Source organism: Spermophilus citellus (genome assembly GCF_964194105.1).
Source record: "Spermophilus citellus genome assembly, chromosome: 10".
NCBI lineage: Eukaryota > Metazoa > Chordata > Mammalia > Rodentia > Sciuridae > Spermophilus > Spermophilus citellus.
Window position 1 is genome coordinate 34,571,485 of NC_138197.1, and position 27,941 is coordinate 34,599,425.

General features: G+C 40.7%; 1 protein-coding gene across 2 annotated transcripts; it reads left to right on the forward strand.

Annotated features, from left to right (window-relative positions):
- The first annotated feature begins 407 nt into the window (after window positions 1-407).
- PHC1 (polyhomeotic homolog 1) lies at window positions 408-27,931 on the forward strand. Of its 2 annotated transcripts, none has more exons than XM_081310382.1 (15): window positions 408-890; window positions 3,733-3,890; window positions 5,510-5,620; window positions 6,369-6,449; window positions 7,475-7,624; window positions 8,363-8,518; window positions 15,845-16,337; window positions 18,159-18,976; window positions 20,503-20,650; window positions 21,020-21,231; window positions 22,045-22,159; window positions 23,363-23,471; window positions 24,797-24,947; window positions 25,383-25,614; window positions 27,752-27,931. In XM_081310382.1, the coding sequence occupies exons 2-15, from the start codon at window positions 3,777-3,779 to the stop codon at window positions 27,904-27,906; spliced, it is 3,045 nt and encodes a 1,014-aa protein (XP_081166508.1). In that variant the 5' UTR covers window positions 408-890; window positions 3,733-3,776; the 3' UTR covers window positions 27,907-27,931. The 2 variants fall into 2 exon arrangements, with proteins under 2 accessions (XP_081166508.1, XP_081166507.1); XM_081310381.1 differs by having other exon boundaries at window positions 748-910.
- The last annotated feature ends 10 nt before the right edge of the window (window positions 27,932-27,941 follow it).

Here is a 27,941-nt window from a genome sequence, read left to right on the forward strand (position 1 = left end):
CACTGTTTCTGCGCAGCATTCTTTCCCGCCTTCTTGGAGTTGAGAGGGATTAAACAACATTCTCTTTTTCCCTCAATCTTTTTCTTTCCTTCTTTTCCCTCAAGTTTTTCTTTCTCTCTTCTTTTCTCTGCTTTATTTCTTTACCCCAAACTATCGTTTCTCTAGGATCGTTGCTTGCTTTCTCCCACTCCAGTTAGTCCCTTTGATCCTTTCTTTCTATCCCTTATTCCCAGAAGCTCCAGAAAATACCTTCTTTTCCCCCTTTCACGTCACTTCCCTCCCTTCTCCATCTCCCTCTCCTCTCAGAGAGGTGAGTTCCCCACTAGAGGCCAGCACTTTCTCGATTTCTCCTCCCAACCAAGGAGCGGCATTCGGAGAGAAAGAAGGGGGGAAAAAAGAGGAGAAAGAGCGAGAGAGGAAAAAACCTCGGGGCCTAGAGCGCAGAGGCCCGGGAGCGGCGTCGTCATGGCAACGGGCGCCGGCAGGAAACGAGGGACGCGCGGGAGGGGGGCGGAGGGCGCCGAGGGGAGGGGGAGGGTCGGGGGAGGGGTCCGGCTGCCCCGGAAGCACCTCCCCACCAGCCCCCTCCTCCAGCCCGGCCCGCAGCCCCCGGCCTGCATCCCCCACCCTCTCGGCCCGGCAGGAAGTGACAGGCCCCGAGCGAGCCCCCAGGCCTGGCAGAGCCGCGGCCGGGCCGGCACCCGGAGCGGCGGGAGGGGCGGGGAGCGGCGGCCGCACAGGGCACCTCCCACCCCGCCCTCGGCGCCCCCGCCCCTCCAGGAAGGGGAGGAGGCGAGGGGAGCCCGCCGCGGAGGCCGAGCAAGCCCCCCGCCCAGCCTGGCGACTGGGGACCCCGGCACATGAGGTGGACGCCCCCCGCGAGGACTCGGGTACGCAGCCCGGCGCGAAGGTAACCGGGCGACCGCGGGCCGGGGAGGGGCAGGACCTCTGGGGGCTTGGCTGCGCGGGGATGTTTCTTCAGCCACCTCCGTCTGTGTAACGCCCCAGGTACCTCCCCCAGTTGCTTTCCCTGCCTACCTCCAGCGCTTAGCTCTACGGTCTTTTGGCTCTGCCTGTCCAAGTATAATTGCTATTCATTCCGCTGTGCTTAGTGCTGTCTGTCCGTCACCCCTGTTGCCTCTGACTGCTCATTTTCCCATTCATTTTTACCCTCTCTGACTTTGGTCCTTCCATGCGAGCATGTTTTCTAGTTACCTCCCTGCTTTTCATGGTCCGCTGGGTTCCTCAGTCTCCAATTCCTTGACTTTTGTGTCCCTCCTGCCTGCCCCTGCTCACTTAAATCTGTTCACTGCTGGCACTGTATTTGCTCCCTTCCCTCGGTGTATTTGATTTCTCTTTGGACCGGCATTTTCATTAAGGTTCTGTATAAAGCAAGAACTCCTGGGCGTCTGTTATCCTTATTCCGTAGATTACTTCCATTTCTTTGGCACAGTCTTCCCTGAACCACCCTCCCTCTCTCACCTCCCTTCTCATGCTCCATTCTTTCTGCAAGATAGAGTTTTATGCTTAGAGATAATTGACTTCCTCCAATTCCTGAACCAATTAAGCCCAGTACCAGGTCTACCTCAGTTTCCTTTTCTAGCTTCGGTAGGTCTGTGCGCCTACCCAGCTGAACACATGCACACCCTGACCAGGGCTTAGCTACTCTAAAGTCAGCCCCCCCCCCCCCCCATTCGGTTTAATTCCGAAATTTTCAGTTCATTGCGCCTCCCATACTGTTTGTTGTCTTCACTTTCTGTATTTAATCTTGCAGTCACAACATTGATCATAGATTTATGTGCCCAGGATCCATTTGATGAGTTTTCCCCCCATAGAAAGACTTTTAAGTTGGCCCCTTTATTTCTGTTTCACAGTCTGAAAAAAAAATATTAATAAGACTTCCATTTTGGGGGAAATGAGTTATTGAGCATTTTTATACAAGCATAGGAATTGTCCCATCTATAGCTAATTTGGGGTCTTATGTATCTCAGTCCAGTGAACTAAGTCCAAAAAATTCTATACAACTATGCCATGCTGCCTCTAATCCTTACCCACTTTTTTTCTTCACATGCTGATAATGAGGATTCATGGGTCTGTATCTGTTTAGTGCTTTGATATTTTGGCAAAAGATGTGGGGAGAAGGTAGACTGGAGTTGAAGCTGATATGATTTCTCCTTTGTACTTTTTGGGTTATATCCATGTTTGCAGTGATATTTGCTATTTCTAAAGGAAACAGAAGAGATGGGTATTCTTGGGGAATAATGATGTGATTGGATGACATTGGGAATGGAGTAAGGAAAAATCATAATTTTATTGCCAAGGCCAGCTGGTTTAATTTTATTTTCTTTGCTTGTTTGTTTGTTTTGGATGCAATTTCTAAGATAAACCTGTTTGCCCTAATAAAACTGCTGACAGCCCTTAGTAGAAATTCTGGTTTGATGTTTGCATGCCTAAACCAAATAGTGCTTTGGTGACCTGATACATCTAGTGGCTTAGTGCCTCAAAAGTAGAGAATAAAGTGTGCAAGTTTAAAACAGGAAGAAAAATAAGAATGAGCAGCAATCCATGTTGTCATTTAGTGCTGCTTTGGAAGAATATTTCTTTTCATCTCCTGTCTCTTTGCTTGGTTCTCAGTAGTATTTACATATGGGTTTTGCAAATTTAGTGTAGTTCTGAGAGGCTAAATTCTGACACTTTGGTAAAAACTAAAAGGTGAATATTACTTTTTTTGAAGATTTTCATTGTTATATATTTAATGTTTAACCTGTTAAGATGACATAGTTCAATCAGTGTGAAACCTTTACAAATCCAGAAACTGAGGTATGTAAGGAGGAAAAATGACATGGTTTGAGGTGATGTTATTAGTAGTATGGACTGAAGCCAAGTAACAATTTGTGCTTTATAGACTGAGGGCTAACTCTTCTGCTTCCAAGTTTTATACCCTTCCATGATCCATTTAACATCTTCAGGCCCTCCTCCTTGACATGAGGATAATGATTGCTCATACTCAGTGAATGGTACTGCTTTAATCACAGATTTTTTGACTAGAAGAAGATATGTACTAATGTAAAGATTTTTTAAAATATTTATTTTTTAGCTTTAGATGGACACAATATCTTTATTTTATTTTTATGTGGTGCTGAGGATCGAACCCAGTGTCTCGTGCATGCTAGGCAAGCGTGCTACTACTTGAGCCATATCTCCAGCCCCTAATGTAAAGATTTGATACTCAGAAAAACTTTATATTGACAATTATAAAACAGGGACAATAATATTTTACTTTATAGCACCGTGAGATATAATACAGATCAAGCATCTAACCCAGTGAAAGAAGGCAGCTAGAAGCTTTACTGTAAATGATGACCATTGCTAAGATGACAATGATGTAGGTGAAGATAAAAATAAGACAACAGCAAGTCTGGGGAGATTTTAAACTTAAAAAGTGTGAAGCTGGTGTTAAGTGGCTTTACCATTTCTGAGTACCATGTTGCTCTCTGGTGATTTTATTTAATGACAAGCATGCAAAGATTATTTCCTTTGAGACAATTAATAGCTTAAAAAGGTGGTGGGGTGGGGCTGTTGAGATTGTATTGTAGATTGGGGAATTTTAGAGTTTTCTCTAAAAGAAAGATTTTTAGATAACTTATGAATTTACTGTGGTCTTGAATAATAACATGAAAAAAAACTTCATTATCAAGGTGTAAATTTTAATCCTTTACTCCTTCCATCTAGGTCTTGGCTCAGACCACCACCCTTGGGGACCCTGGAACACTATCATGGAGACTGAGAGCGAGCAGAACTCCAGCTCCACCAATGGGAGTTCCAGCTCAGGGGGCAGCTCTCGGCCCCAGATAGCTCAAATGTCCCTGTATGAACGGCAAGCAGTGCAGGTGAGGCTGAAGTCTGAGGGGCTAGGATCTGTGAATATGGGCTGGTGTAGGCAAAGATGCTGAAAGGTAATTGTTTTTAGTTTCTTTTAAGCAAGTTGGAGGGAGTCAGTTGGATTAGGTGATGACTAAAGCTTCTTCCAGCTCTGAGAAAAGTTGGGACAGAGAGAGAAATTCAGTTTTTCAACTAAGGATTTTTTTTTTTTTTAAACTAGTATTCAGCCATCTAGCTAGATTCAAACTAACTATTTCTTTTCATGGATTGACAGGATTTTACCTTTGACTGTTCTTGTAAATTACCCTGAAGAATGGAGAGGTGTCATGGACCTCGCTCTCTCTCTCTTATTTTTAATAATAAAAAAAATATACATATATATATATATATATATATATATATATATATATAAATATATTTTAGTTGTTGATAGACCTTGATTTATTTATATGTGGTCCTGAGAATCGAACCCAGTGTCTTACATGTGCCAGGCAAGTGTGCTACCACTGAGCCATAGCCCTAGCCCTCGTGGACCTCTTTAAAGATTTATTTTTAGATAAATAACAAATTTCAATTTAAAAATTTTAAAATTCTATTGGGGATTGAGGCCTTTTACTTAAAAGATTTTTCTTGCTACAATAACTATGAATGTAATTAGAATAGTTGTAATTATTATTATTAAAATTTGAGAGGGTACTGGCAGTTGAACCCAGGGCTACAATACAGCCCCAGACCTTTTCTTTCTCTCTCTCTTTCTTATTTTACTTTCTATTTTAAGTTAGGGTCTTGCTAAGTTGTCCAGGCTAGTCCCCAACTTACTATCCCCCTGTCTCAACCTCCCATTTACAGATGTGTACCTCCATTCCTGGCAGAATGTTCTAATTATTAAAGAATAAGATTGCAGTAAAATCTAGTTAACACAAAAACTGAACTACCAATAACATTTTCATAAACATCCTTAATATCATATTGTTGGTATTTGAAATTGTCAATTGAAAATTTTACCTGATAGAATCTTTCAGAAGCCACTAATTAATATTCTATTATTTCTAACCCCTAATGGCTCTTTACCCTTTACTATATGCCTAGAATATGGACTTTCACTTTCTTCTTTTTTCTTTTGGTATTAGGAATTACCATAAGCTACATCCCCAGCCCTTTTTATTTTTTATTTTTATTTACTAAGTTGCTGAGGCTGACCTTGAACTTTCTATCCTCCTGCCTCAGTCTCCCGAGTCTCTAGGATTACAGGCATGTGCCACTGCACCTGGCTTATTTTCTTCTTTTCTTTATGTTAATTGATATTCTGTTTATTTTCAACCTGTTAGTCCTTGATACATCATATATTTCTAGGTCTCACATTGGACATACGAATTCATATGAAATGTACTCTTTTCTTTATATATGAGGGTAGACCATAGAATTAGTTGTTTCTCCAGTTTTTGGAGATCTACATAGACTTGCTAGTTTTAATATAAAAATGGATAAATCAGATGATTTAGCCTAATCTCCCTTTTCTTTGGTTTTTCTCCTTCCCATGGCTATCTTTCACACTAGTACAATGATTTGAGTAGAACAGGAGTTAAGGAGTGATTTGTTCTAACTGTTGCATCGTGTCTTCTCCTAGGCTCTGCAGGCATTGCAGCGGCAGCCCAATGCAGCTCAGTATTTCCACCAGTTCATGCTCCAGCAGCAGCTCAGTAATGCCCAGCTGCATAGCTTGGCTGCCGTCCAGCAGGTGAGAGGTCAGCAGCCAGCTGACCCAAGAGGGAGGGGATAGGCACCATGGGTGGGTAGGGGACTTTTGGGGAATATTGCATCCTCACTAAGCCAGACTAGGGGCAAAGTCTCCTTTGCTTCCTGTGCTTTTATAGGAGCACGATACATCTTAGTTGCTGCGGTTGCAGTAAGAACTGGGGAGGAATCACCTTTTAGAGGTAGAATGGCTATGTTCTAGACCTGTTCTGAATGCTTGAAATGTCTTTAGTCCAAATTAAGATGAGGTCTAAGATTTTCGACTTTGAAGACATAGAATGACAAAAAGAATGTAAAATATCTCAGTAATATTTTAATACTAATTACACGTTGAAATGATAATATTTTAGATATATTGGGGAAAATAAGTTAGTGAAGTTAATGTCCCTTGCTTTTTTTTACTTTTTGAAAAATTGTACATAGTAGACAATTATATACGTGGCTCACATTATATTAGTATTGGACACCTATACCTTGTATTTATTATTGACTCATGATGTGACCTGTCTAAAAGTTTTTTATCCACCTAAAAGAAAGTGGGAACAAGAAGACAGGTTGCCTGCTGCTCCAGGAGGGTTATGTGAGGGTTGTTGGGTTAGTGAATATACTTTCCCATACTCTGTTATTACCTGAAATCTCTATATATTTTATGTCTGTGATTTATTACTGTAAGACTGAGAACATCTTTTTCATTGTCTGTACTATTTCTTGTTTCCCTTCCACTTTAATAGGCCACGATTGCTGCTAGTCGGCAAGCCAGCTCCCCAAACACCAGCACTGCACAGCAGCAGACTACCACCACTCAGGCCTCAGTGAGTACTGCCTCTCTCACTGAGCCCTTGTCCCTGGGTTAAACTACTTAGCATAGTTGATTTGAGGGTGTTTATTGAGCCATCAAGTGGATATTTACTATTCTAATACAGAACATATTAGTACTAAAAGGGAAGATAACCAGCTTGCATGTGTACAGGAATCTTTAACAAGGAAACTAAGGAAGGAAAAAGAAAACACTGATGAAGAAAAGAAGATAAAGGAAAGGGGCTCTGTTAGAAAGAAATGAAATATGTTTCATTTCATTATTATTTTATTACCTTTTTGTGTGTTGGGGTCCTGGGGATTAAACCCAGGGTGCTCTACCACTGAACTACATGCACAGCCTATTTTAATCCTTTGTGTTTTTTTTTTTTTTTTTTTTTGGTGAGGCAGAGTCTCACTAACTTGCCAAAGCTGGCCTCAATCTTGAGATTCTCTTTCTCAGCCTTTTGAGTTGCTGGGATTACAGGTGTGTGCCACCATGCCTGGTGCCATTGCATATTTTTGCCTTCTCAAGTATTAACACAAGTGGTTAGGATCTATCTATCTATCTTTCTATCTATCTATCTATCTATCTATCTATCTATCAATTTATTGGTACTGTGGATTGAACCCATTGATGCTGAGTTACAAAGTGGTCAGGATTGATCTATTTTATTTGTACTGTGAATTGAACCCATTGATGCTCAGTTACATTCCTCGTTCTTTATTTTGAGATTCGACTTGCTTAGGCCTAACTAAGTTGATGAGGCTGACCTTGAACTTTCGGTCCTTCTTCGGCAGGTCCTGAGTCACTGGGATTACAGGCGTGTGCCACCAGACCCATCTTTATTTTATTTTTGACTTTGGTTATACTAAGGTAGCCAGGATAACAGTTTTGGATAGGAAGTTATTATGCATTTCCCTCTGACTCCTTGAGAGTGAGATATTCATTTACTGACTGGGTCACTCTAAATTTGTCAATCATGTAACTTTCCTTTTACTTCTCCCAAATCCTTAGTCTGGATTCCTTTGTGTCATGCAGATTAATCTGGCCACCACGTCAGCTGCCCAGCTTATTAGCCGATCACAGAGTGTGAGCTCTCCCAGTGCCACCACCTTGACTCAATCCGTGCTGCTGGGGAATACTACTTCCCCACCCCTCAACCAGTCCCAGGCCCAGATGTATCTGCGGGTAAGCTGTAGACATAGTAACCATTGTCTTGGGGACATAAGTTCCTATTTATACTTTCCATGCTAAGGACTTGAGTAAGAGCAATTTTATTTATTTGTTTATGTATTTATTTGTTGTTTTGTGGTGCTGGGGATCAACACCAGAATCTTACGATGCTAGACAAGCACCTGACCACTGAGCTACATCCTCAACCTGAAAACTTTTATGTAACTTTGGTTACCCAGATGTTTTGAGACAAGTTGATCTACTTCCCATGTCTTAATTTACCCTTGAAGTGATGATGCTCAGTATTCACAGGTAGCCTGCAGATTATATTGAGATTCTGAACTAATATTTGGCTAAATTAGTGTTAGATGTAGTCTAACTTTTAAACCTGTGATTTAAGTATACAAATTGTTAAGGGTTGTCTTTCAGCTTATCTACTAACTCATTCTAAGACCCTTGTTTCAGCTTCTTTGATGTTTGAGTCTTTGTTATCAATCCATAGTTTTCTGTACATTCTAGGTTTTTTTTTTCCTGGATGATTTATTTTACATATACACACACACACACACACACACACACACACACACACACATACGTACATATGGAGAATAAGAGATTCCTGGGTTGGTGTGGAAAGGGACAGGGCTTAGCTATTTAATATCTGCTGTTTATTTTTTCTTGTGGTCCTTCCCTTCTATTTCTTCTGTCTACTCTTTTCTTCTTTGCTCTTCTTCTTCCTCCTCTCCTTGCCAGCCACAGCTGGGAAACCTATTGCAGGTAAACCGGACCCTGGGCCGGAATGTGCCTCTAGCCTCCCAACTCATCCTGATGCCTAATGGGGCAGTGGCTGCAGTCCAGCAGGAGGTGCCATCCGCTCAGTCTCCTGGAGTTCATGCAGATGCAGATCAGGTCAGTGGCAACCACTTTACAGTGGATGGGCTCTGGGAAGGATGAAGAGAATGGCCTAGACTAGGGACCACCCTCTGCCCCATTATTGCTTTTCAGAACTCTTATTTTTTTGTGTGTTGTTTTCCCTTTCATTAATCCCTATAAAATGTGAATTCTTTAAAGCTTTTGGGTTGACTTGATTTAGAAAGGATAGAATTGTCTGAAAAGAGCTCTGTGGATCTGGCGAGTCTTACTTTGAATACAGGATAAATTTCCAGACTGTACTTGTAGTCCTTGGTGGTTCAGTTTTATTCAGTCTTAATTCTTTCCCATAATAATGTCTCCTGAAGATAAGGAATGGTTGAGGGAATTCTGTTGTTACACGAGAAGCAGACCTGGCTGAGTTGCTGAAGGAATATTTGAACTTTCGATCATGTCTTCTGCTCATGTCTCTTACTGTCATTCTCAACTTTTAATCTTCTGTTCATTTTTTTCTCTAATAAAAGTCTTCTTTACCATTACTCTCTATGACTTATTTCCAAAATACATATATTTTATTTTTTTAGCTTATTGGATACATTATCAAAGTAGGATTTGATAATGATTATTTCATTCTTTTAGTCTATCAGTAAGTAATATTGAGCCCTTTTTATTGATACACTCAAATATGTATTAGAAATTTTGGAGGATCAAAAAGGCATATGTCAAGTCTTCAAAGAGGTTGGAGAACAAAAGCACTCAGGTAAATGGTATTAACTTTGAGTGTACCACAAGTTTATAGTGAAGACTTGGTTGCAGGATAGCTGAGTTACTTTAAAAAGGCTGGGTAGGATTTGATTTGGAATGAGGAGAAAACGAGAGAGAGCACCAAGTGTTAGGGTATAGGTCATATGTGTAAATATGAGAGTATGTGGAAGGGTAGAGATGAGGATAAAGGAGAGATAATAGACCTGTGGTAGAAATAGTCAGTGCTAATGAGCAACCTAAAATCCAAGAATAGAAGATTGTAGTCAACTTCATAGGCTGTAGGGACCATTAGTGATATTTTACAGCAGATTACAGGATAAGAAAGTTCTTTAAGAAGAATAATTGAGGCCAGATGTGGTGTTACACATTTGTAATCACAGCTACTCAGGAGGCCGAGGCAGGAAGATCACAAATTTGAGACTAGCCTGAGCAATTTAGTGAAACCCTGTCTCAAAATAAGAAATAAAAAGGACTAGGGATATAGCTCAGTGGTAGAACATTTGCCTAGAATGTATGAGGCCTAGAGTTCAATCCCCAGTATTGGAAAAGAAGAGAAAGAAAAAAATTATTGAGGAACAAAGCATGTGCCTGGATAAAAGACACTAGGAAACCTGCTTGAAGACCTTGGTCAGCTAGTTATATAGTCTTTGTTTCAGATTTTGCTAATAACAGTGGGAGCCAAGAATAAGGCTGTCCTCCTTCCATGTCCAGTTTTTTCATTTACCAGTTCATTCATTCATCAAATCCTGGGGTATCAATATGTTGAGGGACAGATGGTAGTGGTTACAATGTGCTCTGTTGTTTGGATCAGATTCTAGCTCCATTACTTACTGTGCCCATGGGCAAGTGACCTGGCATCTTTCTGCTATGGTTTCTTTATCTATAAACTAGGTATTATAATATACCTGCCTGATAGTGTGTATGAAGGACAAATTGAGTTGATGTGTTCAACTGCTTGAACAGTGCCTGGACATAATATTTAAGAGTGTTAACTGTTGTTGACATATCACACATTCTTAGCCTTGGAGGCCCAGCAAAGTCATGATCACTATGTTTATGGAAATTATAGCCATCAAAGCAGTAGATGTTAAACACCATTTAGTGAATGGTGTCATAATTGCTTTACTGCAAAGTACAGGGTGCTCTCAGAATAAGGGATGGGGGATAGAAATCAAAGAGGTAACATTTAAATTAGAGACTATTGAAGTTTGCCAGGTATGGATGTGGGAGAGTGTTGAAGGCCAGGAGAATGTTATGTCTAAAGGTCCTGAGGAGGGAAGGAACTTGGTTTATTTGAAGAATCAAAAGAAGGCTTGTTTTGCTAACATTTGGCAAAGGGGGCTAGACAAGTGGGAGGAACCTCATCTTGCAGGGCCTTGGTGGCTGTAATTAGGCTTTTGAGCTTTTTGTAAAGGGTAATAGGAAGCTGTAGAAAGATTTAAAACATGGAAGTAATGGGGAGAGGTCTTTTTTGAAAAACCGTGTGTACTCCTCTGTGGACACTAAATAAAATGGTGTGTGAATAGGGAGAATAACAGTGTTAGAACAGTTTAGGAGATAGATGGTGTTTGGATTAGGTGTGTAACAATGGAGTAGAACAGAAATGTATAGATTTGAGAATAACTTAGAAGAGTCATAAAAGAAGGTGAACTGTTTCAGTAGACAGGGAAATTGAGGGAGATGTTGGCTCCAAGCTCTTGTCTAGCAGTCAGATGGATGGCTGTTGATAATGTTCGTAATATGGACATTGGAGAACTGGATTTAGAGTGAAGTTTAGGTTTGGACATGAAGACTTGAGGTGAATGTGAGCTACGTGAAGAGATATTGAGACAGCAATATATGGTTCTTAAATTCAGAGGTCTGGGTCTGAAGTAGATATGTGAAAGGAGTAGACATATAGATAATAATTGCAGCCAAGGTAATGTTTACAATTTCTTAGGGAGATGGTATGGATTAAAGAGAAGAACATGGGATAGGGAGCCCTGAGGGTTAGGATGAACCCTTACTAAAGCAGTTCAAGGTTGGTTAGAGAGGAATGGGCTGATATAGAGAAACAGGAATGACGGATAGGAAAATCTGGACTCCTTAGTGTCATGAAGAAAAGGGAATAAGATGATACAAGATGGAAATATATGTGTAGGGGAGTGCTCAACTCTTTTGAATATGAGAAGACGGATGGATTTATTTATGCGGAGGGACAGCTGCTTCAGTAGAGTTGGAGGGGGGTTGAATCCAAAATTGTATGAATTTGAAGAATGAGTGGATAGTGGGATTGAGTACAGTTAAGGTACACAAGAATTTAGCATTGTTGGGGAAGGAGGACACAACTGGGGAAAGGTAATGTCTTGTTCAGAGATTCGAGGGGCTGATAGAGAAGGGGAGGTTGAAGAGACGAGATAATTTCTGTGATAAACTTGCTGAGAAGACAGGAATAGATGGACCCAGAGCATAGAGAAGGATTGCCCTTTGATAGGAGGAAGGAGAGAAGGGGAAAGGAAGGAGATACATGCTGGTAAATGTATATATTGGGTGGTAAAACTGTGATGAGGTAGTGTTCATATAATGGTTTTTATGTTCTCTGCAGAGGTGAAGAGTAAGAAGAGAAAGTGGTTCTTTCTTTTTTTGTACCAGGGATTGAGCCCAGGGGTGCTTAACTACTGAACCACATCCCCACCCCTCTTTTATATTTTTATTTGGAGACAGGGTCATATTTTTATTTGGAGACAGGGTCTTGCTGAGTTGCTTAGTGCCTCGCCAAGTTGCTGAGGCTGCCTTTGAACCCATGATCTTCCTGGCTCAGCTTCCCAAGCTGCTGGGATTACAGGCATGTGCCACTGCACCCAGTGTCCCTCCTGCCTTTTTTAAAATTTTGAAATAAATAAAATATAAGGGCTGGGGATGTGGCTCAAGCGGTAGCGCGCTCGCCTGGCGTGAGTGCGGCCCGGGTTCGATCCTCAGCACCACATACCAACAAAGATGTTGTGTCCGCCGAGAACTAAAAAATAAATATTAAAAATTCTCTCTCTCTCTCTCTCTCTCTCTCTCTCTCTCTCTCTCTCTCTTTAAAAAAATAAATAAATAAATAAAATATAATTGTTAAGTTGCTGAGGCTGGCTTCTTTTAATCCTCCTGCCTCAGCCTGAAATTACAGGTGTGTGCCACCATGCCTGACTGAGAAAGTGGTTCTAAGGTATAGGGAGAGTAGCAAAGTTGGAAATAGCCATTGTGAGAAAGAAGCTGATTTTAAAAATGGCATAATTGCCAGATATTATGTGCCCTAGTGCCCGGTCTTGATGTTCTTGTTTTGTTATTGTTGTGTTTGTTTTTTCAGCCCTGAAGGTTCTTGTAAATTTCTTTCCAAAGCTAGATTCTCCCTTTTGCTGCTTCTACCTGAATTCAGGTTCTTATTTTTTACCTGACATACTGTATCAGTTTCCTAAATGGCCTTCTTGACTTCAGGCTTGTCTTCTTGTGATCCTCTTCCATGTTACTATCACTGTTTTGAAATAAGAAAACATATTGTTACAAATTAAAAAAAGAATTGTTCCTGCGATACACAGAATTAGATAATTCATAGTGCTTGACTACAATAGTCCTCATTGGTCCACTTTTATTTATTTACTCAGTAATTTCTTAACAAAATAATAAGTGGACTAGGAGTATAATTTGCTGGTAAAATGTTGTTGGTCTAGCATGTGTAAGGCCTTGAGTCGATCCTCAGCACCACAAAAAATAAAAGTGTAATAAGCAGTTCCTACTTCCATACACTGCCTACCCCTACCCATGATAATAATCATTCTGATTCCTAGGTTCATTCTTCCTTTGGGTCCCTTTTATATAGTCTTATTGCATCTCTGTATATTTCTAAAAATGTCATCTTGGAGGCTGAGGCAGGAGGATCACAGGTTTGTGGACAGCCTCAGCGAATTAGTAAGGCCCTAAGCAACTTAATGAGACTTTGTCTCAAAATAGGAAAAACAAAAAGGGTTGGGGATATAGCTTATTGGTAAAGCACCCCTGAGTTCAATCCCCAGTACCAAGAAAAAGAAGTACTTTTTTTTTAAAGAGAGAGTGGGGGGGGGGGGGGAGAGAGAGAGAGAGAGAGAGAGAGAGAAATTTTTTTTTTTTAATATTTATTTTTTAGTTCTTGGCGGACACAACATCTTTGTTGGTATGTGGTGCTGAGGATCGAACCCGGGCCGCACGCATGCCAGTCGAGCGCGCTACCGCTTGAGCCACATCCCCAGCCCAAGAAGTACTTTTGATCATGAAAAATTTTCAGACAAAAATTATTGGCACTTTGCCATTCTATTTAGGTCCTCTGCTTGTGGATTAATTTGAAGGAAATCCCAGACCCTCACCCTTCTCTCTCTCTTTCTCTCTCTCTCTCTCACACACACACACACACACACACACACACACACACACACATATACACACATACACACACAATTTTTGTTTAAATTTATGAGGCACTTGTATATGATCTTTATTTGTGAGAATACTTTTTTTTTTTTTTTTTTTTGGTGGTGGTACTGGATTGAACCCAGGGGTTCTGTATCACTGAACTACATCCTTAGCTTTTTAAATTTTATTTTGAGACAGTGTCTTGCTAAATTGCTAAAGCTGGCCTTAAATTTGTGATCCTCTTGCTTCAGCCTCCTGAATCACTGGGATTACAGGTGTGCACCACTGTGCTGGGCAGAGAACACTTTTCTTTGTGGTGGTGTGTTTCTATGTTACCTAGACTATCCTTGGACTCCTGGGATCAAGAGATCCTCTTGCCTCAGTCTACCAGTGGCTGGGATCACAGGTTCACACCACTGCACCTGGACTGAGAATGTTTTTTTTTTAGAGAGAGAGGGAGAGAGGGGGGGGAGAGAGAGAGAGAGAGAGAGAGAGAGAGAGAGAATTTGAATATTTATTTTTCAGTTTTCGGCGGACACAACATCCTTGTTTGTATGTGGTGCTGAGGATCGAACCCAGGCCACACGCATGCCAGGCGAGCGTGCCACCGCTTGAGCCACATCCCCAGCCCAAGAATGTTTTTTTTAACTTATTTTCCGATTACTTTTATTGATCATGTAGGCAAAAGAGTATCTTGACTGAGAATGCTTTCTTAATAGCATATTTTCAAGTTCTATTTGTTTTGTAGCCATTGTTGGTTAATTTTAATTTCTATATAATATAGTATGAATATACAGTTGTTTCATTTTTTCTTCTTTTTTTATTCATCTTCTCTTTTTGTTTTTCATTTGGAACTGGGAATTGAACCCAGAGGTGCTTAATCACTGAGCCACATCCCTGTCCCTTTTTACTTTTTAAATTTTGAGATGGGGTCTCACTTAGTTGAGTAGGGCCTTGCTAAGTTGCTGAGGCTGGTTTTGAACTTGCTGAACTTGCCTCAGCCTCCAAAGTTGCCGGGATTACAGGTATGTGCCACCATGCCTGGCTTCTTTTTCTCCTATAAATGGAAGTTTGGGTTGTTTGTAGGCTTTTGTTAATCTCAACAGTGATGGTGTGATAATTCCTGTACACGCATCCTGTTGTATATGGTAGGAATTTCCCTTGTGGAATTCTAGATTTCAGGGTGTGTATGTGCATGTGCACTAAACTAGACCCCAGCCCTTGGTAATGTTTGTGCTGATTAGTGTTTTCAGTGGCTTCCTATAATCAGTTAGGGAGTCATAATTTCTTCTCTCATTCATAGAGCACTATGTGCTAGCTGCTGCATAGGTGCTGGCACTATATAATGAATAAGACATAAATTTGCTGTCTAAAGTGAAGTTCAGATTATCCTTAACATAATAGGCCCTTAATAATCTAGTACATTTTTAGCTTCCAGCCTCAACCTACCTTCCTTGTTTCTTTCTTTCTACTTCCTGCAACTCAATCCAAACATAATGAAATAGTTATAATTTCTTTTTCTTTTCTTTTTGGTGCTGGGGGTTGAACTCAGGACCTTGTGCATGCAAGGCAAGCCCTACCAACTGAGTTATATCCCCAGCCTGAAATAATTATAATTTCTGAAAGTACAGTGCTCTTTTGTGGGTTTGTGTCCTTGCAAATGCTCTTAGCTATTTCTTCACATTACCATCTTCACTATGACCTACAGTCTTAGATAATATATCACTCATTTTAGGAAGTCATTTTGATCTCCCTAATGTGACTTGATTTTCCTCCTCTGTATTTCCATAGAACTTTATTTATATCTGTGCGTATTATTACATAATTTTCTTTATTAGAAAGTTTTTATTAGGAGTAAAGACTGTGTCTTTTGTACCTTCATTATCAGTATTTAGTGTAGTATTTGAAGTGTAGCTGTGTAGTAACTGCTGAATGAATGAATGAATGGAGAGGAAAGGGAAAATCAAAGAGATTTTCTAGGAATAAATGATAACATTTGATGATAGTCTTAATAGTGAATGGAGGAGGCTAAAAAATCAGATGTATCTACAAAGTTCCTCCTTGGGAGACTAGAAGGCCTTTAATATATGTTGGAGGTGGGGGTACAAGTTGAGGTAGGCTATGAATAAGACACTATAGCTCTCTGCTGTTTTTTAATCAATCAGAGAAATCTGTCTTTTAAATATTTTTCAGGTGCAGAACTTGGCAGTGAGGAATCAACAGGCCTCAGCTCAAGGACCCCAAATGCAAGGTTCCACTCAGAAGGCCATACCTCCTGGAACCTCCCCTGTCTCTAGCCTTTCTCAGGCCTCTAGCCAGGCCCTAGCTGTGGCACAGCCTTCTCCAGGGGCCTCAGGCCAATCTCTCAACCTCAGTCAAGCTGGTGGAGGCAGTGGAAACAGCCTCTCAGGGCCAATGGGTCCAGGTGGAGGTGGCCAAGCTCCAGGGGGTTTGGGTCAGTTGCCTTCTTCAGGAATGGGTGGTGGAAGCTGTCCCAGGAAGGGCACAGGAGTGGTTCAGCCCTTACCTGCTGCCCAAACGGTGACTGTGAGCCAGGGCAGCCAGACAGAGGCAGAAAGTGCAGCAGCCAAGAAAGCAGATGCTGATGGGAGTGGTCAACAGAATGTGGGCATGAACTTGACACGGACAGCTACACCTGCGCCCAGCCAGACCCTCATTAGCTCAGGTATGTTATCACCTCACATAATATCATAAATCTCTCAGAACTTATTTGAAATCTTTCAAATTACCTTTCTTTGCCCCGTTTTTCGCTTGTCCCTGGAGTAGTGGAAGGAAAGAGAATTACATCAGCCTTGAGTGTATTAGTTCAGGGACAGGAAAATAGTTAACAGATAAAGGTCTTATCTGTATCTTCCAGGCAACAATCAGGTTTTAAGTTACTCTTGTTTACTTTCATAGGCCCCTGAGTTCTGTAGTTTACTCATTCTACTTATTCATGAACCCAGTTCTTACTGAATTGCCTACTGTGTCCTAGGAGGTGCTGATACATCTTTCTAAAGCAGATTCTGTGTCCTCATGTTACTTACAGTTTAGTATAGGATATTAATTCTGTTTAATGGTAGTTAGTTGGTCCAATGTAGGACAGATATAATATAAATACTTTAGCCAGGCATGGTTGGCTCATGCCCGTAATCCCAGTGACTCTGGAGCTGAAGCAGAAGGATCACAAGTTCAAGGCTAGCCTCAGGAACTCAACAAGGATCTAAGCACCTTAGTGAGACCCTTACTCAAAATAAAAAATAAAAAGGGCTACCCCTGGGTTAAATACCCAGTACCAAAAACAAACAAACAAACAAACAAACAAACAAACAAAAAAAACCCAAAAACCCCCAAAACAAAATAATATAAATGTTTTAGAACACTTAAGATTATCAAATAGAACCATGATTTAATATAGTCAAATTGTGATCATCTGTATCAGTGATGAGGATAAAAAGGAATACATAATAATAATAGCTGTAAGTAGTTTACACTTCCTTTCAGATAAGATATAGTGGATAAAATATAGTTAGATGTAGCTTCCTTGGTAATGTTAATTTTTTTCTGCTTTCTTTGTTTCTAATACCTTAGTCATTGGTATGTTTGAATAATTTGGTCACAAAAATTTAATGAGTTAATTAGACATTACTAATAACTAGGTATTTAAATACTGTAGCATTTGTGGTTTTTTTGAGGTACTGAGGATAGAACTTGGGATGCTCTACCACTGAGCTACATCCCCAACCCTTTTTATTTTTTATTTTTGAGACAGAGTCTTGCAAAACTGTCCAGTCTGGCCTTGAACTTGTGATCCTCCAGCCTCAGCCTCCCAAGTAACTGGTATTATAGGTGTGCCCGACAGAATACTATAGCACTTATATTTCCACAGTGCTCTCATTACATGTTTTATACATACTTTATGTGTTCTCTGGACAGTCTGGTAAAATATGGAAGGTTGGAGATTGTAAAAGTCTGAGCCTGCAGCTACTGACTCCTCAGAGTTCTTAGATGGTAACCTAACCTGATGAATTTTTGAAAACTGAGACATTGATGAAAAGATATTGATGTCTCTAACTTTGTTGGTATTTATTCTTTCAGTGAATATTTTTTGTGTGTCAGCACTGGACTCTGTTTAGGGGTGTGAAAGTGAATAAAACATAGAATCAGCCTTTGCAAAACTCAAAGTCTAATCACATGGAGAAAGAGCCAACCTCTGTACTCCTGAATACAGAGTAAAAGGATAAGTTTGTTTGAAATTACTGAGTTAGGATGTTGATTGAGCCAGGGAGTTTTTCTATGGTATCTACACTAGAGGTGGTTAGTAATGTTTTGACTTAGTGGAAACAATATGAATGAAGTGATGTCCAAGTTCTGTACAGGCTAGATTTTTATTCAGTGTAGTTTGAAACTAGGTAAGCCTTGGAAAATGATTTTACTTTTAATTTTGAAGGGTTATTATTTTCTGTTCTTTTTTCCCCTTTGTTCTATTCTGGGTTTGTTCCTATAGCCACGTACACACAGATCCAGCCCCATTCTCTGATTCAGCAGCAGCAGCAGATCCACCTCCAGCAGAAGCAGGTAGTGATCCAACAGCAGATTGCCATTCATCACCAGCAACAGTTCCAACACCGTCAGTCCCAGCTACTTCACACAGCTACACACCTCCAGTTGGCTCAGCAGCAGCAGCAACAGCAACAACAACAGCAGCAGCAGCAGCAACAACAGCAACAGCAGCAACAGCAGCAGCAGCAGCAAGCCACAACCCTCACTGCCCCTCAGCCACCACAGGTCCCACCTACTCAGCAGGTCCCACCGTCCCAGTCCCAGCAGCAAGCTCAAACCCTTGTAGTTCAGCCCATGCTTCAGTCTTCACCCCTGTCCCTTCCACCTGACCCAACCCCCAAGCCACCCATTCCCATCCAGTCCAAACCACCTGTAGCACCTATTAAACCTCCTCAGTTAAGTGCCGCTAAGATGTCAGCTACCCAGCAACCACCACCCCATATCCCCGTGCAAGTTGTGGGTACCCGGCAACCAGGTACAGCCCAGGCACAGGCTTTGGGGTTGGCACAGCTGGCAGCTGCTGTACCTACTTCCCGGGGGATGCCAGGTACAGTGCAGCCTGGCCAGGCCCATTTGGCCTCCTCACCACCTTCATCCCAGGCTCCTGGTGCACTGCAGGAGTGTTCTCCTGCGTTGGCCCCCGGGATGACCCTTGCTTCTGTGCAGGGGACAGCACATGTGGTTAAGGGTGGGGCTACTAGCTCTTCACCTGTTGTAGCCCAGGTTCCTGCTGCCTTCTACATGCAGTCTGTGCATCTACCGGTGAGTGGTGTCTGATGCTGCTACCCATGAGAGTGGACCTGTACTGAATGGAACTAGAACTCAAATTGAGTAGGGGAATGAAGTGTTGAGAAGTTTGGTACTGGTGTTTATGTGCTCTTTTTATTTTTTTAATTTTTTTTTTAAAGAGAGAGTGAGAGAGGAGAGAGAGAGAGAGAGAGAAAGAGAGAGAGAGAAAGAGAGAGAGAATTTTTTAAATATTTATCTTTTAGTTCTTGGCGGACACAACATCTTTGTTGGTATGTGGTGCTGAGGATCGAACCCGGGTCGCACGCATGCCAGGCGAGCACGCTACCGCCTGAGCCACATCCCCAGCCCTATGTGCTCTTTTTATAAGAGTCATAGATTTAATATGTATAACATCTGAACTTTGTACTTGTAAATCATTCTGAGGTTTGGGATATATACTAAGTTAGATTGAAGTAGCCTAACTAATCTAGCTATCCCATTGCTTGATATTTTTTCAAAAGATCTAAAATTGGTATACTGTAGCAATATAGTCTCTTCATTGTTTATAACAGCACAATTCACAGTAGCTAGATTATGGAATCTACAACCCAGGTGCTTGACAGTAGATGAGTGGATTTAAAAAATTATAGTGTGTGTGTGTATATATGTATTTATATGAATGCGCGAGCACACAATGTAGTTACACTTAGCCATAAAAAAAAAAAAAAAAAAAATAGTGGCATTTGCCAGTAAATATATAGAAATGGAGAACATCATGCCAAATGAAATAAGACAAATTCAGAAACTCAACTTGAATGTTTTTTCTCATGTGGAGGCTAGAGTAAAATAAAGGAAAGCTAGAGGGAAGGATAGGATATCATAAAGATAAAGGGAAGATGAGTAATGTGGAAAAATGAGTTTGAGAGGCAGTGTGGAGGAGTAGATGAGGGGAGGCAATGCAGAATGAATTCTTAAAAATCATGTATTAATATTCCACAGAGATATATAAATATTCCATAGGGAATTTCACTTTTATATATAAGTAAAAGGAACCAATCAAATATGAATAAATAGATGAGCAAAGGAAGTCTAGTAGAAGAAGGAGAAAGCAGAGGGGAGAGAAGATGGGAAGAAAAGGAAAGGATCATGAACTAAAATCAAAATTCTATGTATGTATGAGTTTGTTGGGATCAACCCAACTACTGTGTGTAACTATAAAGCTCTAATTTAAAAAAAATGAATAAAAAATTGTATATATCTAAAGGAACGATAACAGCAAAGAAGAGAGCCTTAACCAAAACAATCTTTGGAAAAACAGTTTTTGTTTCGGCCACAGTGGTCTAAGTTATGACTATGCATTAAAATGGTATTGCATTTTGTTTTGTCCTTATGTAGACGTTGTACTGATTAGGGATGACCAAGAATTTAGTGTATATGAAGCAGGAGATAGGGAGTTCAGAAAGTCTTCTCTGAAAGTATAGAAGTAATTATAATTCCTTTTCATTCTTTATGCCTAAATCTTGTTTTTTTTTTTCCCCCCCCCATTCTTTACTGTACAGGGTAAACCTCAGACACTGGCTGTGAAACGCAAAGCTGAGTCTGAGGAAGAGAGAGATGATATCTCGACTTTGGGTTCAATACTTCCCCCTAAGGCTTCTCCAGCAGCAGAGAGCCCAAAAGTCATGGAGGAGAAGAGTAGTCTTGGAGGTAACTGGTTTCTAAAATGCTATTATTGGAACACACAAAGAATAGAAAATTATTCTGAAAGAGCTACAGATAATTCTGGTTCAGTAGAAAATGGGCCTAAATATTTGGTAGATCCAGAAATATAATCAGAGGGGCTGGGGATGTGGCTTAAGCAGTAGCGCGCTCGCCTGGCATGTGTGGGGCCTGGGTTCGATCCTCAGCACCACATACAAAGATGTGTGTCCGCCAAAAACTAAAAAATAAATATAATCAGAGGGTGAATGATCAAAGGAGAACATAGTTTATTGTGGAAAATCAGGCTGGCTCAGCTAATAGGTGGATTCATTATATTATCCCATATTTGTTCTTTAACGTGTGTTTGTTTTCCAGAGAAAGCTGAACCTGTGGCCAGTGTGAATGCTAGTACCCCAAGCAATGAACTGGTAGCCTTGACTCCTGCCCCATCAGCACCACCTCCTACGCTAGCCATGGTGTCCAGACAAATGGGAGACTCCAAACCCCCACAGGCCATTGTGAAGCCCCAGATTCTCACCCACATCATTGAAGGCTTTGTTATCCAGGAAGGAGCGGAACCTTTCCCGGTGAGAACAGGGCCATATGGTGGGACTTCAGGAGGGCATTTGGTCTGATTTTGTTTTCAAATTCCTCTAAAAACAAAAGCAACTGGGCACCAAGCCTGTAATCCTAGTTACTTGGGAAGCCAAGGCAGTAGGATTGTGGGTTCAAGGTCAACTTCAGCAGCTTAGTGAGGCCCTAAGCAACTTAGTTTGGTGCTGTCTCAAAATTAAAAATAAAAAGGGCTGGGGATGTGGCTCGGTAGTAAAGCACTCTGGGTTCAATCCCAAATACCAAGAAAATAAAAAAAAGGTACAGAACTTATTAATTGTTAATTTATCAATTATTAGAGAATGATTTATTTATTTTGTTTATTTAGTTGCAAAAGAAGGAAAGGAAGAAAGGAAAGCACATATGTTTGTGGACCAGACAGTAAAAATGTTGGGAAGAGAAGAAAAGGAAGAAAATCACCTTTTAAAACTTTTTAGATAGGTAAACTAGGTGTTTTTATAATGAAGAAAATTATAGTAGAGAACTTTTCTAGAATATGAGTTAGAGAACCAGGATTATAACCCAGGTATCCTGATTTTTCTTGTGTCCCCTGTACCTTAGGAAGGGAAGGATAAGATAGAGGGAACCAGGCCAGGAACCTGTTCTCTAGTAGCTTATCTGAAAAAAGTAGAAGATTCTTGATTGCAGTATTGTAAGGAATTTTCTCTGAGCCAGACTTGACCATTAACTCAGAGATGCAAGGACATGATGACAGGAAGTGTTAGGGAACACTGTAGAGAGGCAGAAAGGAATTAGGCTACCTTAATTAAAATTTTTTTCTGGGACAGGTGGGTTGTTCTCAGTTACTGAAGGAGTCTGAGAAGCCACTACAGACTGGCCTTCAAACCGGACTGAATGAGAATCAGTCAAGTGGACCCTTGGGAGGGGACAGCCCTTCTGCTGGTAAGTATTATTTAGAGACCCACCTGGGAGAAAGAGGCTCATGGGAATGTTTGAGGACTCAGTGTAAAATAGTAATTTTCTGTTTATTTAAAGTAGGAATTAGATGAAGTCCATCTATACACAGAAACTATATTGTATATCAGAGTATATAGAATCACACAAAAGTAGTTATAGGGTGAGGAGTGTTTTATCAAGCTAAAGTAACTTGTTGAATTATCGTTTACTGTATAAGGATATATTTTCCAAAAGATGTTATAGGCTGGGGCTGGAATTCTATGGTACAATGATTACCTAGCTGGGTTTGATCTTCAGCACTACAAAGAAAAAGAAGAGGGACATTTAAATTATTTTTAAAATATATTTAATAGGTACATTGTTATTATTCATAATAGTGGGATTTGTTATATATGTGTATGTGCATACAATATAACAATATAATTTGGTCAGTTTTATTCCCTTTACCTCCTCTTTCCTTCCCCTCCTCCCTCTCCCTGTTCCCCTTTCTCTACTAGTCTCTCTTCTATTTTATTGAGGTACCTCCCCCTGCCCTTTTTTCCTTTTTCTCCTTGGTTTCCACATAGGACATTTAAATTCACAACTTCCTGCTCTCCTTATTTTAGATTTTAATAATCTATAGTGAGGACTTTTATTTAAAATTTCCTCCATGCTTTTGGAAATCTTTGTGGGAGAGGGATTGGATATCTACCTAGGCATTAGTAATTAGTTCCTCTTTCCTATTAAGAAATGGAGTCATATTGAAATTGAGTTGAATTAGGATAAAATTAGTAAGACATTTAAAATGGAAATAATCAGGCTTAAAATGGAAATAATAAGGCTTTAAGGGCTGGTGGATACTGCAGTGCACACCTGTAATTCCAGCTACCTGGGAGGCTGAGGCAGAAGGATCACAAGTTCAAGGCCATACTGGGCAATTTAGTGAAACCCTGTCTTAAAATAAAAAATAAAAGGGACTGGGGATGTAGTGAAGTCTAGTATAACCATGAGCTCAATACCCAGTTTGGAAAACAAAAAAGGAAGACTTTGAGGACTTTATAATCTTCTTGAAGGGTAATTCATCATGGTGTTTGGTTTTAGGAATTCTCAGTTTGGTTGTGTAGGTCTTTGGAAAAATTAGAATCCAACTCTTGGTGTAATATGATTTAGGGGCAACAGAAGCCCATCTTAATTCTCCTTGTTTTTCAGAGTTAGATAAGAAGGCAAATCTCCTGAAGTGCGAGTACTGTGGGAAGTATGCCCCTGCAGAGCAATTTCGTGGCTCTAAGAGGTTTTGCTCCATGACTTGTGCAAAGAGGTACTGTGTGCATTGCCTGCCTTGCCTTGAGCACTAGTTTCTCCATCTACTGTTACCTTGCTTCCCCAGGGTCATCTCACAGCGAACACACACTTTGTTTTTTTTTTTTTTATTGGTTGTTCACAACATTACAAAGCTCTTGACAAATCATATTTCATACATTAGAATCAAGTGGGTTATGAACTCCCATTTTTACCCCAAATACAGATTGCAGAATCACATCGGTTACACATCACATTTTTACATACTGCCATGTTAGTGACTGTTGTATTCTGCTACCTTTCCTATCCTCTACTATCCCCCCTCCCCTCCCCTCCCATCTTCTCTCTCTACCCCATCTACTGTAATTCATTTCCCTCCATGTTTGTTATCCCATTCCCCTCATAACCTCTTATATGTAATTTTGTATAACAATGAGGGTCTCCCTCCATTTCCATTTGATTTCTCTTTTTTTCTCCCTTTCCCTCCCACCTCATGTCTCTGTTTAATGTTAATCTTTTCTTCCTGCTCTTCCTCCCTGTTCTGTTCTTAGTTGCTCTCATTATATCAAAGAAGACATTTGGTATTTGTTTTTTAGGGATTGGCTAGCTTCACTAAGCATAATCTGCTCTAGTGCCATCCATTTTCCTGCAAATTCCGTGATTTTGTCATTTTTTAGTGCTGCATAATACTCCATGGTGTATAAATGCCACATTCTTTTTATCCATTCATCTATTGAAGGGCATCTGGGTTGATTCCACAGTCTAGCAATTGTGAATTGTGCTGCTATGAACATTGATGTGGCAGTATCCCTGTAGTGTGCTCTTTTAAGGTCTTCAGGGAATAGTCCGAGAAGGGCAATAGCTGGGTCAAATGGTGGTTCCATTCGCAGCTTTCCCAGGAATCTCCATACTGCTTTCCAAATTGGCCGCACCCATTTGCAGTCCCACCAGCAGTGTACAAGAGTACCCTTTTCCCCACATCCTCGCCAGCACTTGTTGTTGTTTGACTTCATCATGGCTGCCAATCTTACTGGGGTGAGGTGGTATCTTAGGGTGATTTTGATTTGCATTTCCCTGACTGCTAGAGATGGTGAGCATTTTTTCATGTACTTGTTGATTGATTGTATGTCCTCCTCTGTGAAGTGTTTGTTCATGTCCTTGGTCCATTTGTTGATTGGGTTATTTCTTTTCTTACTAATTTTTTTGACGAACACACACTTTGTGTCTCTTTTGTTTTCATTTCTTTGTCCAAATCAGCTCTTAAAGTACCAATTCCTGTGTGGGGCAGGGTAGCAAATAGTCTCTTCTAGTGCCTTGACATCCTGTATATGCCCTGATTTGTAGGTACAATGTGAGCTGTAGCCATCAGTTCCGGTTGAAGAGGAAAAAAATGAAAGAGTTTCAGGAAGCCAACTATGCTCGTGTTCGTAGGCGTGGACCCCGCCGCAGCTCCTCTGACATTGCCCGTGCCAAGATCCAGGGCAAGCGTCACCGGGTGAGCTGTTGTTACTGAGCCACTATTTCTAAAATAGGCCTTTTTCTTTCCCTTGCAAGGCAATCCTTTGCCCAGGTGAAAGGATACAAGACCAGAACTTTGGTTTCCTATTGATTGTGTTACTTCATATTCTGAGATCCTGAGTGCCTTTATCTCCTTTTTCCTCACTGCTGGTACATATATCTATTAATCCTTACACTGTACTTAGGTGAAGACAATCTAGATCTCTTTTAATACAAGAAGAGAATCAAGGAAGTTCATACTTGAAAGGCACTTGAGAGTAGACTTTGGGCATTTGCAAATATTGTGCAGATTATTTCACATACGTTAAGACTAGTTTTTCCTCTGTGCCTAAGCTAGGGTGGTGGTAGAGGGAAGAGAAGCACTCATGACACTGTTATTCCTGACCTTACTGTTTTGCCATGTTTTCTATAGGGTCAAGAGGACTCTAGCCGGGGTTCAGATAATTCCAGTTATGATGAAGCGCTCTCTCCAACATCTCCTGGGCCATTGTCAGTAAGAGCTGGACATGGAGATCGTGACCTTGGGAACACCATTACAGCTCCCCCCACACCAGAATTACATGGCATCAACCCTGTGTTCCTGTCCAGCAATCCTAGTCGTTGGAGTGTAGAGGAGGTGTATGAGTTTATCGCTTCTCTCCAAGGTACAGAGGGGTCTCCAACAGAACCAAAGTCTTCATTTTTCTTGGATCATTCCACATGGGCCTTTGTATGAGGGAACATTACTAACCTGTAAGCAGCATGGGCTTGAATGTGATAGTACTCTGCCTTGATAGTTATTCAAGTTGCTTGCCACAGTTTGGTTTCTTAATTTCCTTCTGGGTTGATATCGTCTTCTACTGTGTGAGCAATTTTGCAATTTGGTTTTTTTATGATTCAGCTTTATTTCTCACCAATAATTTTTGGATAAAAATTATTTTGATGTGATTAACTACAATTCTCACCATACATAAGGTTTTCCCCTTTTTTGGTACTGGGGATTGAACCCAGGGGTGCTGTACCACTGATCCATATCCCCAGCTCTTTTAATTTTTAATTTTTTTTTTTTTAAAGAGAGAGTGAGAGAGGAGAGAGAGAGAGAATTTTTAATATTTATTTTTAGTTCTTGGCGGACAGAACATCTTTGTTGGTATGTGGTGCTGAGGATCGAACCCGGGCTGCACGCATGCGAGGCGAGCGCGCTACCGCTCGAGCCACATCCCCAGCCCTTCATTTTTAATTTTGAGACAGGGTTTCACTAAGTTGTTTAGAACTTGTGATCCTCCTGCCTCAGTCTCCCAGGAAGCTGGGATTATAGGCATGCACCACCATGCCTGGCTAAGACTTTTTTCAGTGAAGAAGGATGGGGTTAGAAACTAAGGGACCATTGTTGGCCTATTTTTATTCAAGATAGGACTGTTCTCCATAAAACAAACAAACAAAAAACATCCTGTCCTCATTATTAATTGATTTAATCTTTTTGCCAATATACAAGAAAACATGCATATATTATTGCTCTTCCTCTCTGGTTTTATTTTTAAAATATTTTGAGCAATGGGGACACTTCATTTATTCAACACATTTGCATTTTACAAAGGATTTTCATTGACATTTCATTTACTCTCAGAACATTGCATAGAGTAGAACATTTATCACATTTCACAAGTCAGGAATTGCTGCTCACCTTTGGCAGTATTTCTTTGATTAGGGTACTCTCCTTTGATTATTTCCTCTCACAAAAGGCCCTTTCTTCTGTTATTTTCCTTAAGGATAGCTGGTTTGGGGCCTCTCCTCTTATATACTCTCACTAGATGACATCATCTATTTTCATGATTTAAATTGTCATACATAACTGACATCTGCCAAATCTATATAGAGCTCAGATCCTTCCATGAGCACCTGATCTTCAAATACACAACTACCTATATGAACTCTCACTTTACATCAAACACGTCTAAAACTTTTTCTCCACACTTGGGTGTTCCTCCTATATACCCTATCTTGTCAAACTGTACTACCAGTTGGTCCAATGATGACAAACAGTGCCCTCTGCAGTTTTCCTCTGGCTGACTTCAAATAAAAACTTTTTGTATAAAGTAAATGTCTCAATTGATAACCAGCAGTTGCCAAGCCATCTAGAAATAAATGAGCAGGGGCTATGCCTTCCTTCTTGTTTGAAGTAAGTTCTTTTTTGGGAGCGGGGTGGGATACTAGGGACTCAACCCAGGGGCTTTAACACTGAGCTACATCCCCAGCCCTTCCATTTTTTGAGACAGGGTCTCGCTAAGTTGCTTAGTTTCTCATTAAGTTTCTAAGACTGGTTTTGAACTCATGATCCTCCTACCTTAGCCTCTGAGTCGATGGGATTACAGGCATGTGCCACCATGCCCAACATGAAGTTACTTCTATGGCTGAACAATTTAGGTTATTATTCCTTTCTTGATGTTGTTTTATTCTTTTTAGTATTGGGGATAGAACTCAGGGGTGCTCTACCTCTGAGCTACATCTGTAGCCAATTTTTCATTTTTGAGACAGGGTCTTTTCAAGTTGCTGAGGCTGACTTTGAACTTTTAATCTTCTTGCCTCAGCCTCCTCAGTTGCTGGGATTATAGGTGTGTTCCACATCTGGCTTGTTTTTCATTTTTAAGATAACCAGTGTCTCTAATTTCATTTTTGCTTTCAAAGCTTACCATCTCATACCTTTATATTACTGAATTTAGGGCAAGGTCTTTGGGATTGTTTCGTCTCCTCTCTTGTCCTACCATGCAGTTTCTAATACACGGTCTCACCATTGCCTTCTAGGCTGCCAAGAAATTGCAGAAGAGTTTCGTTCCCAGGAGATTGATGGACAGGCCCTTTTATTACTTAAAGAAGAACATCTTATGAGTGCCATGAACATCAAATTGGGCCCTGCCCTCAAGATCTGCGCCAAGATAAATGTCCTGAAGGAGACCTAAGGTGGCCCTCTTGCACAAACCAGCCGAAGGTTATA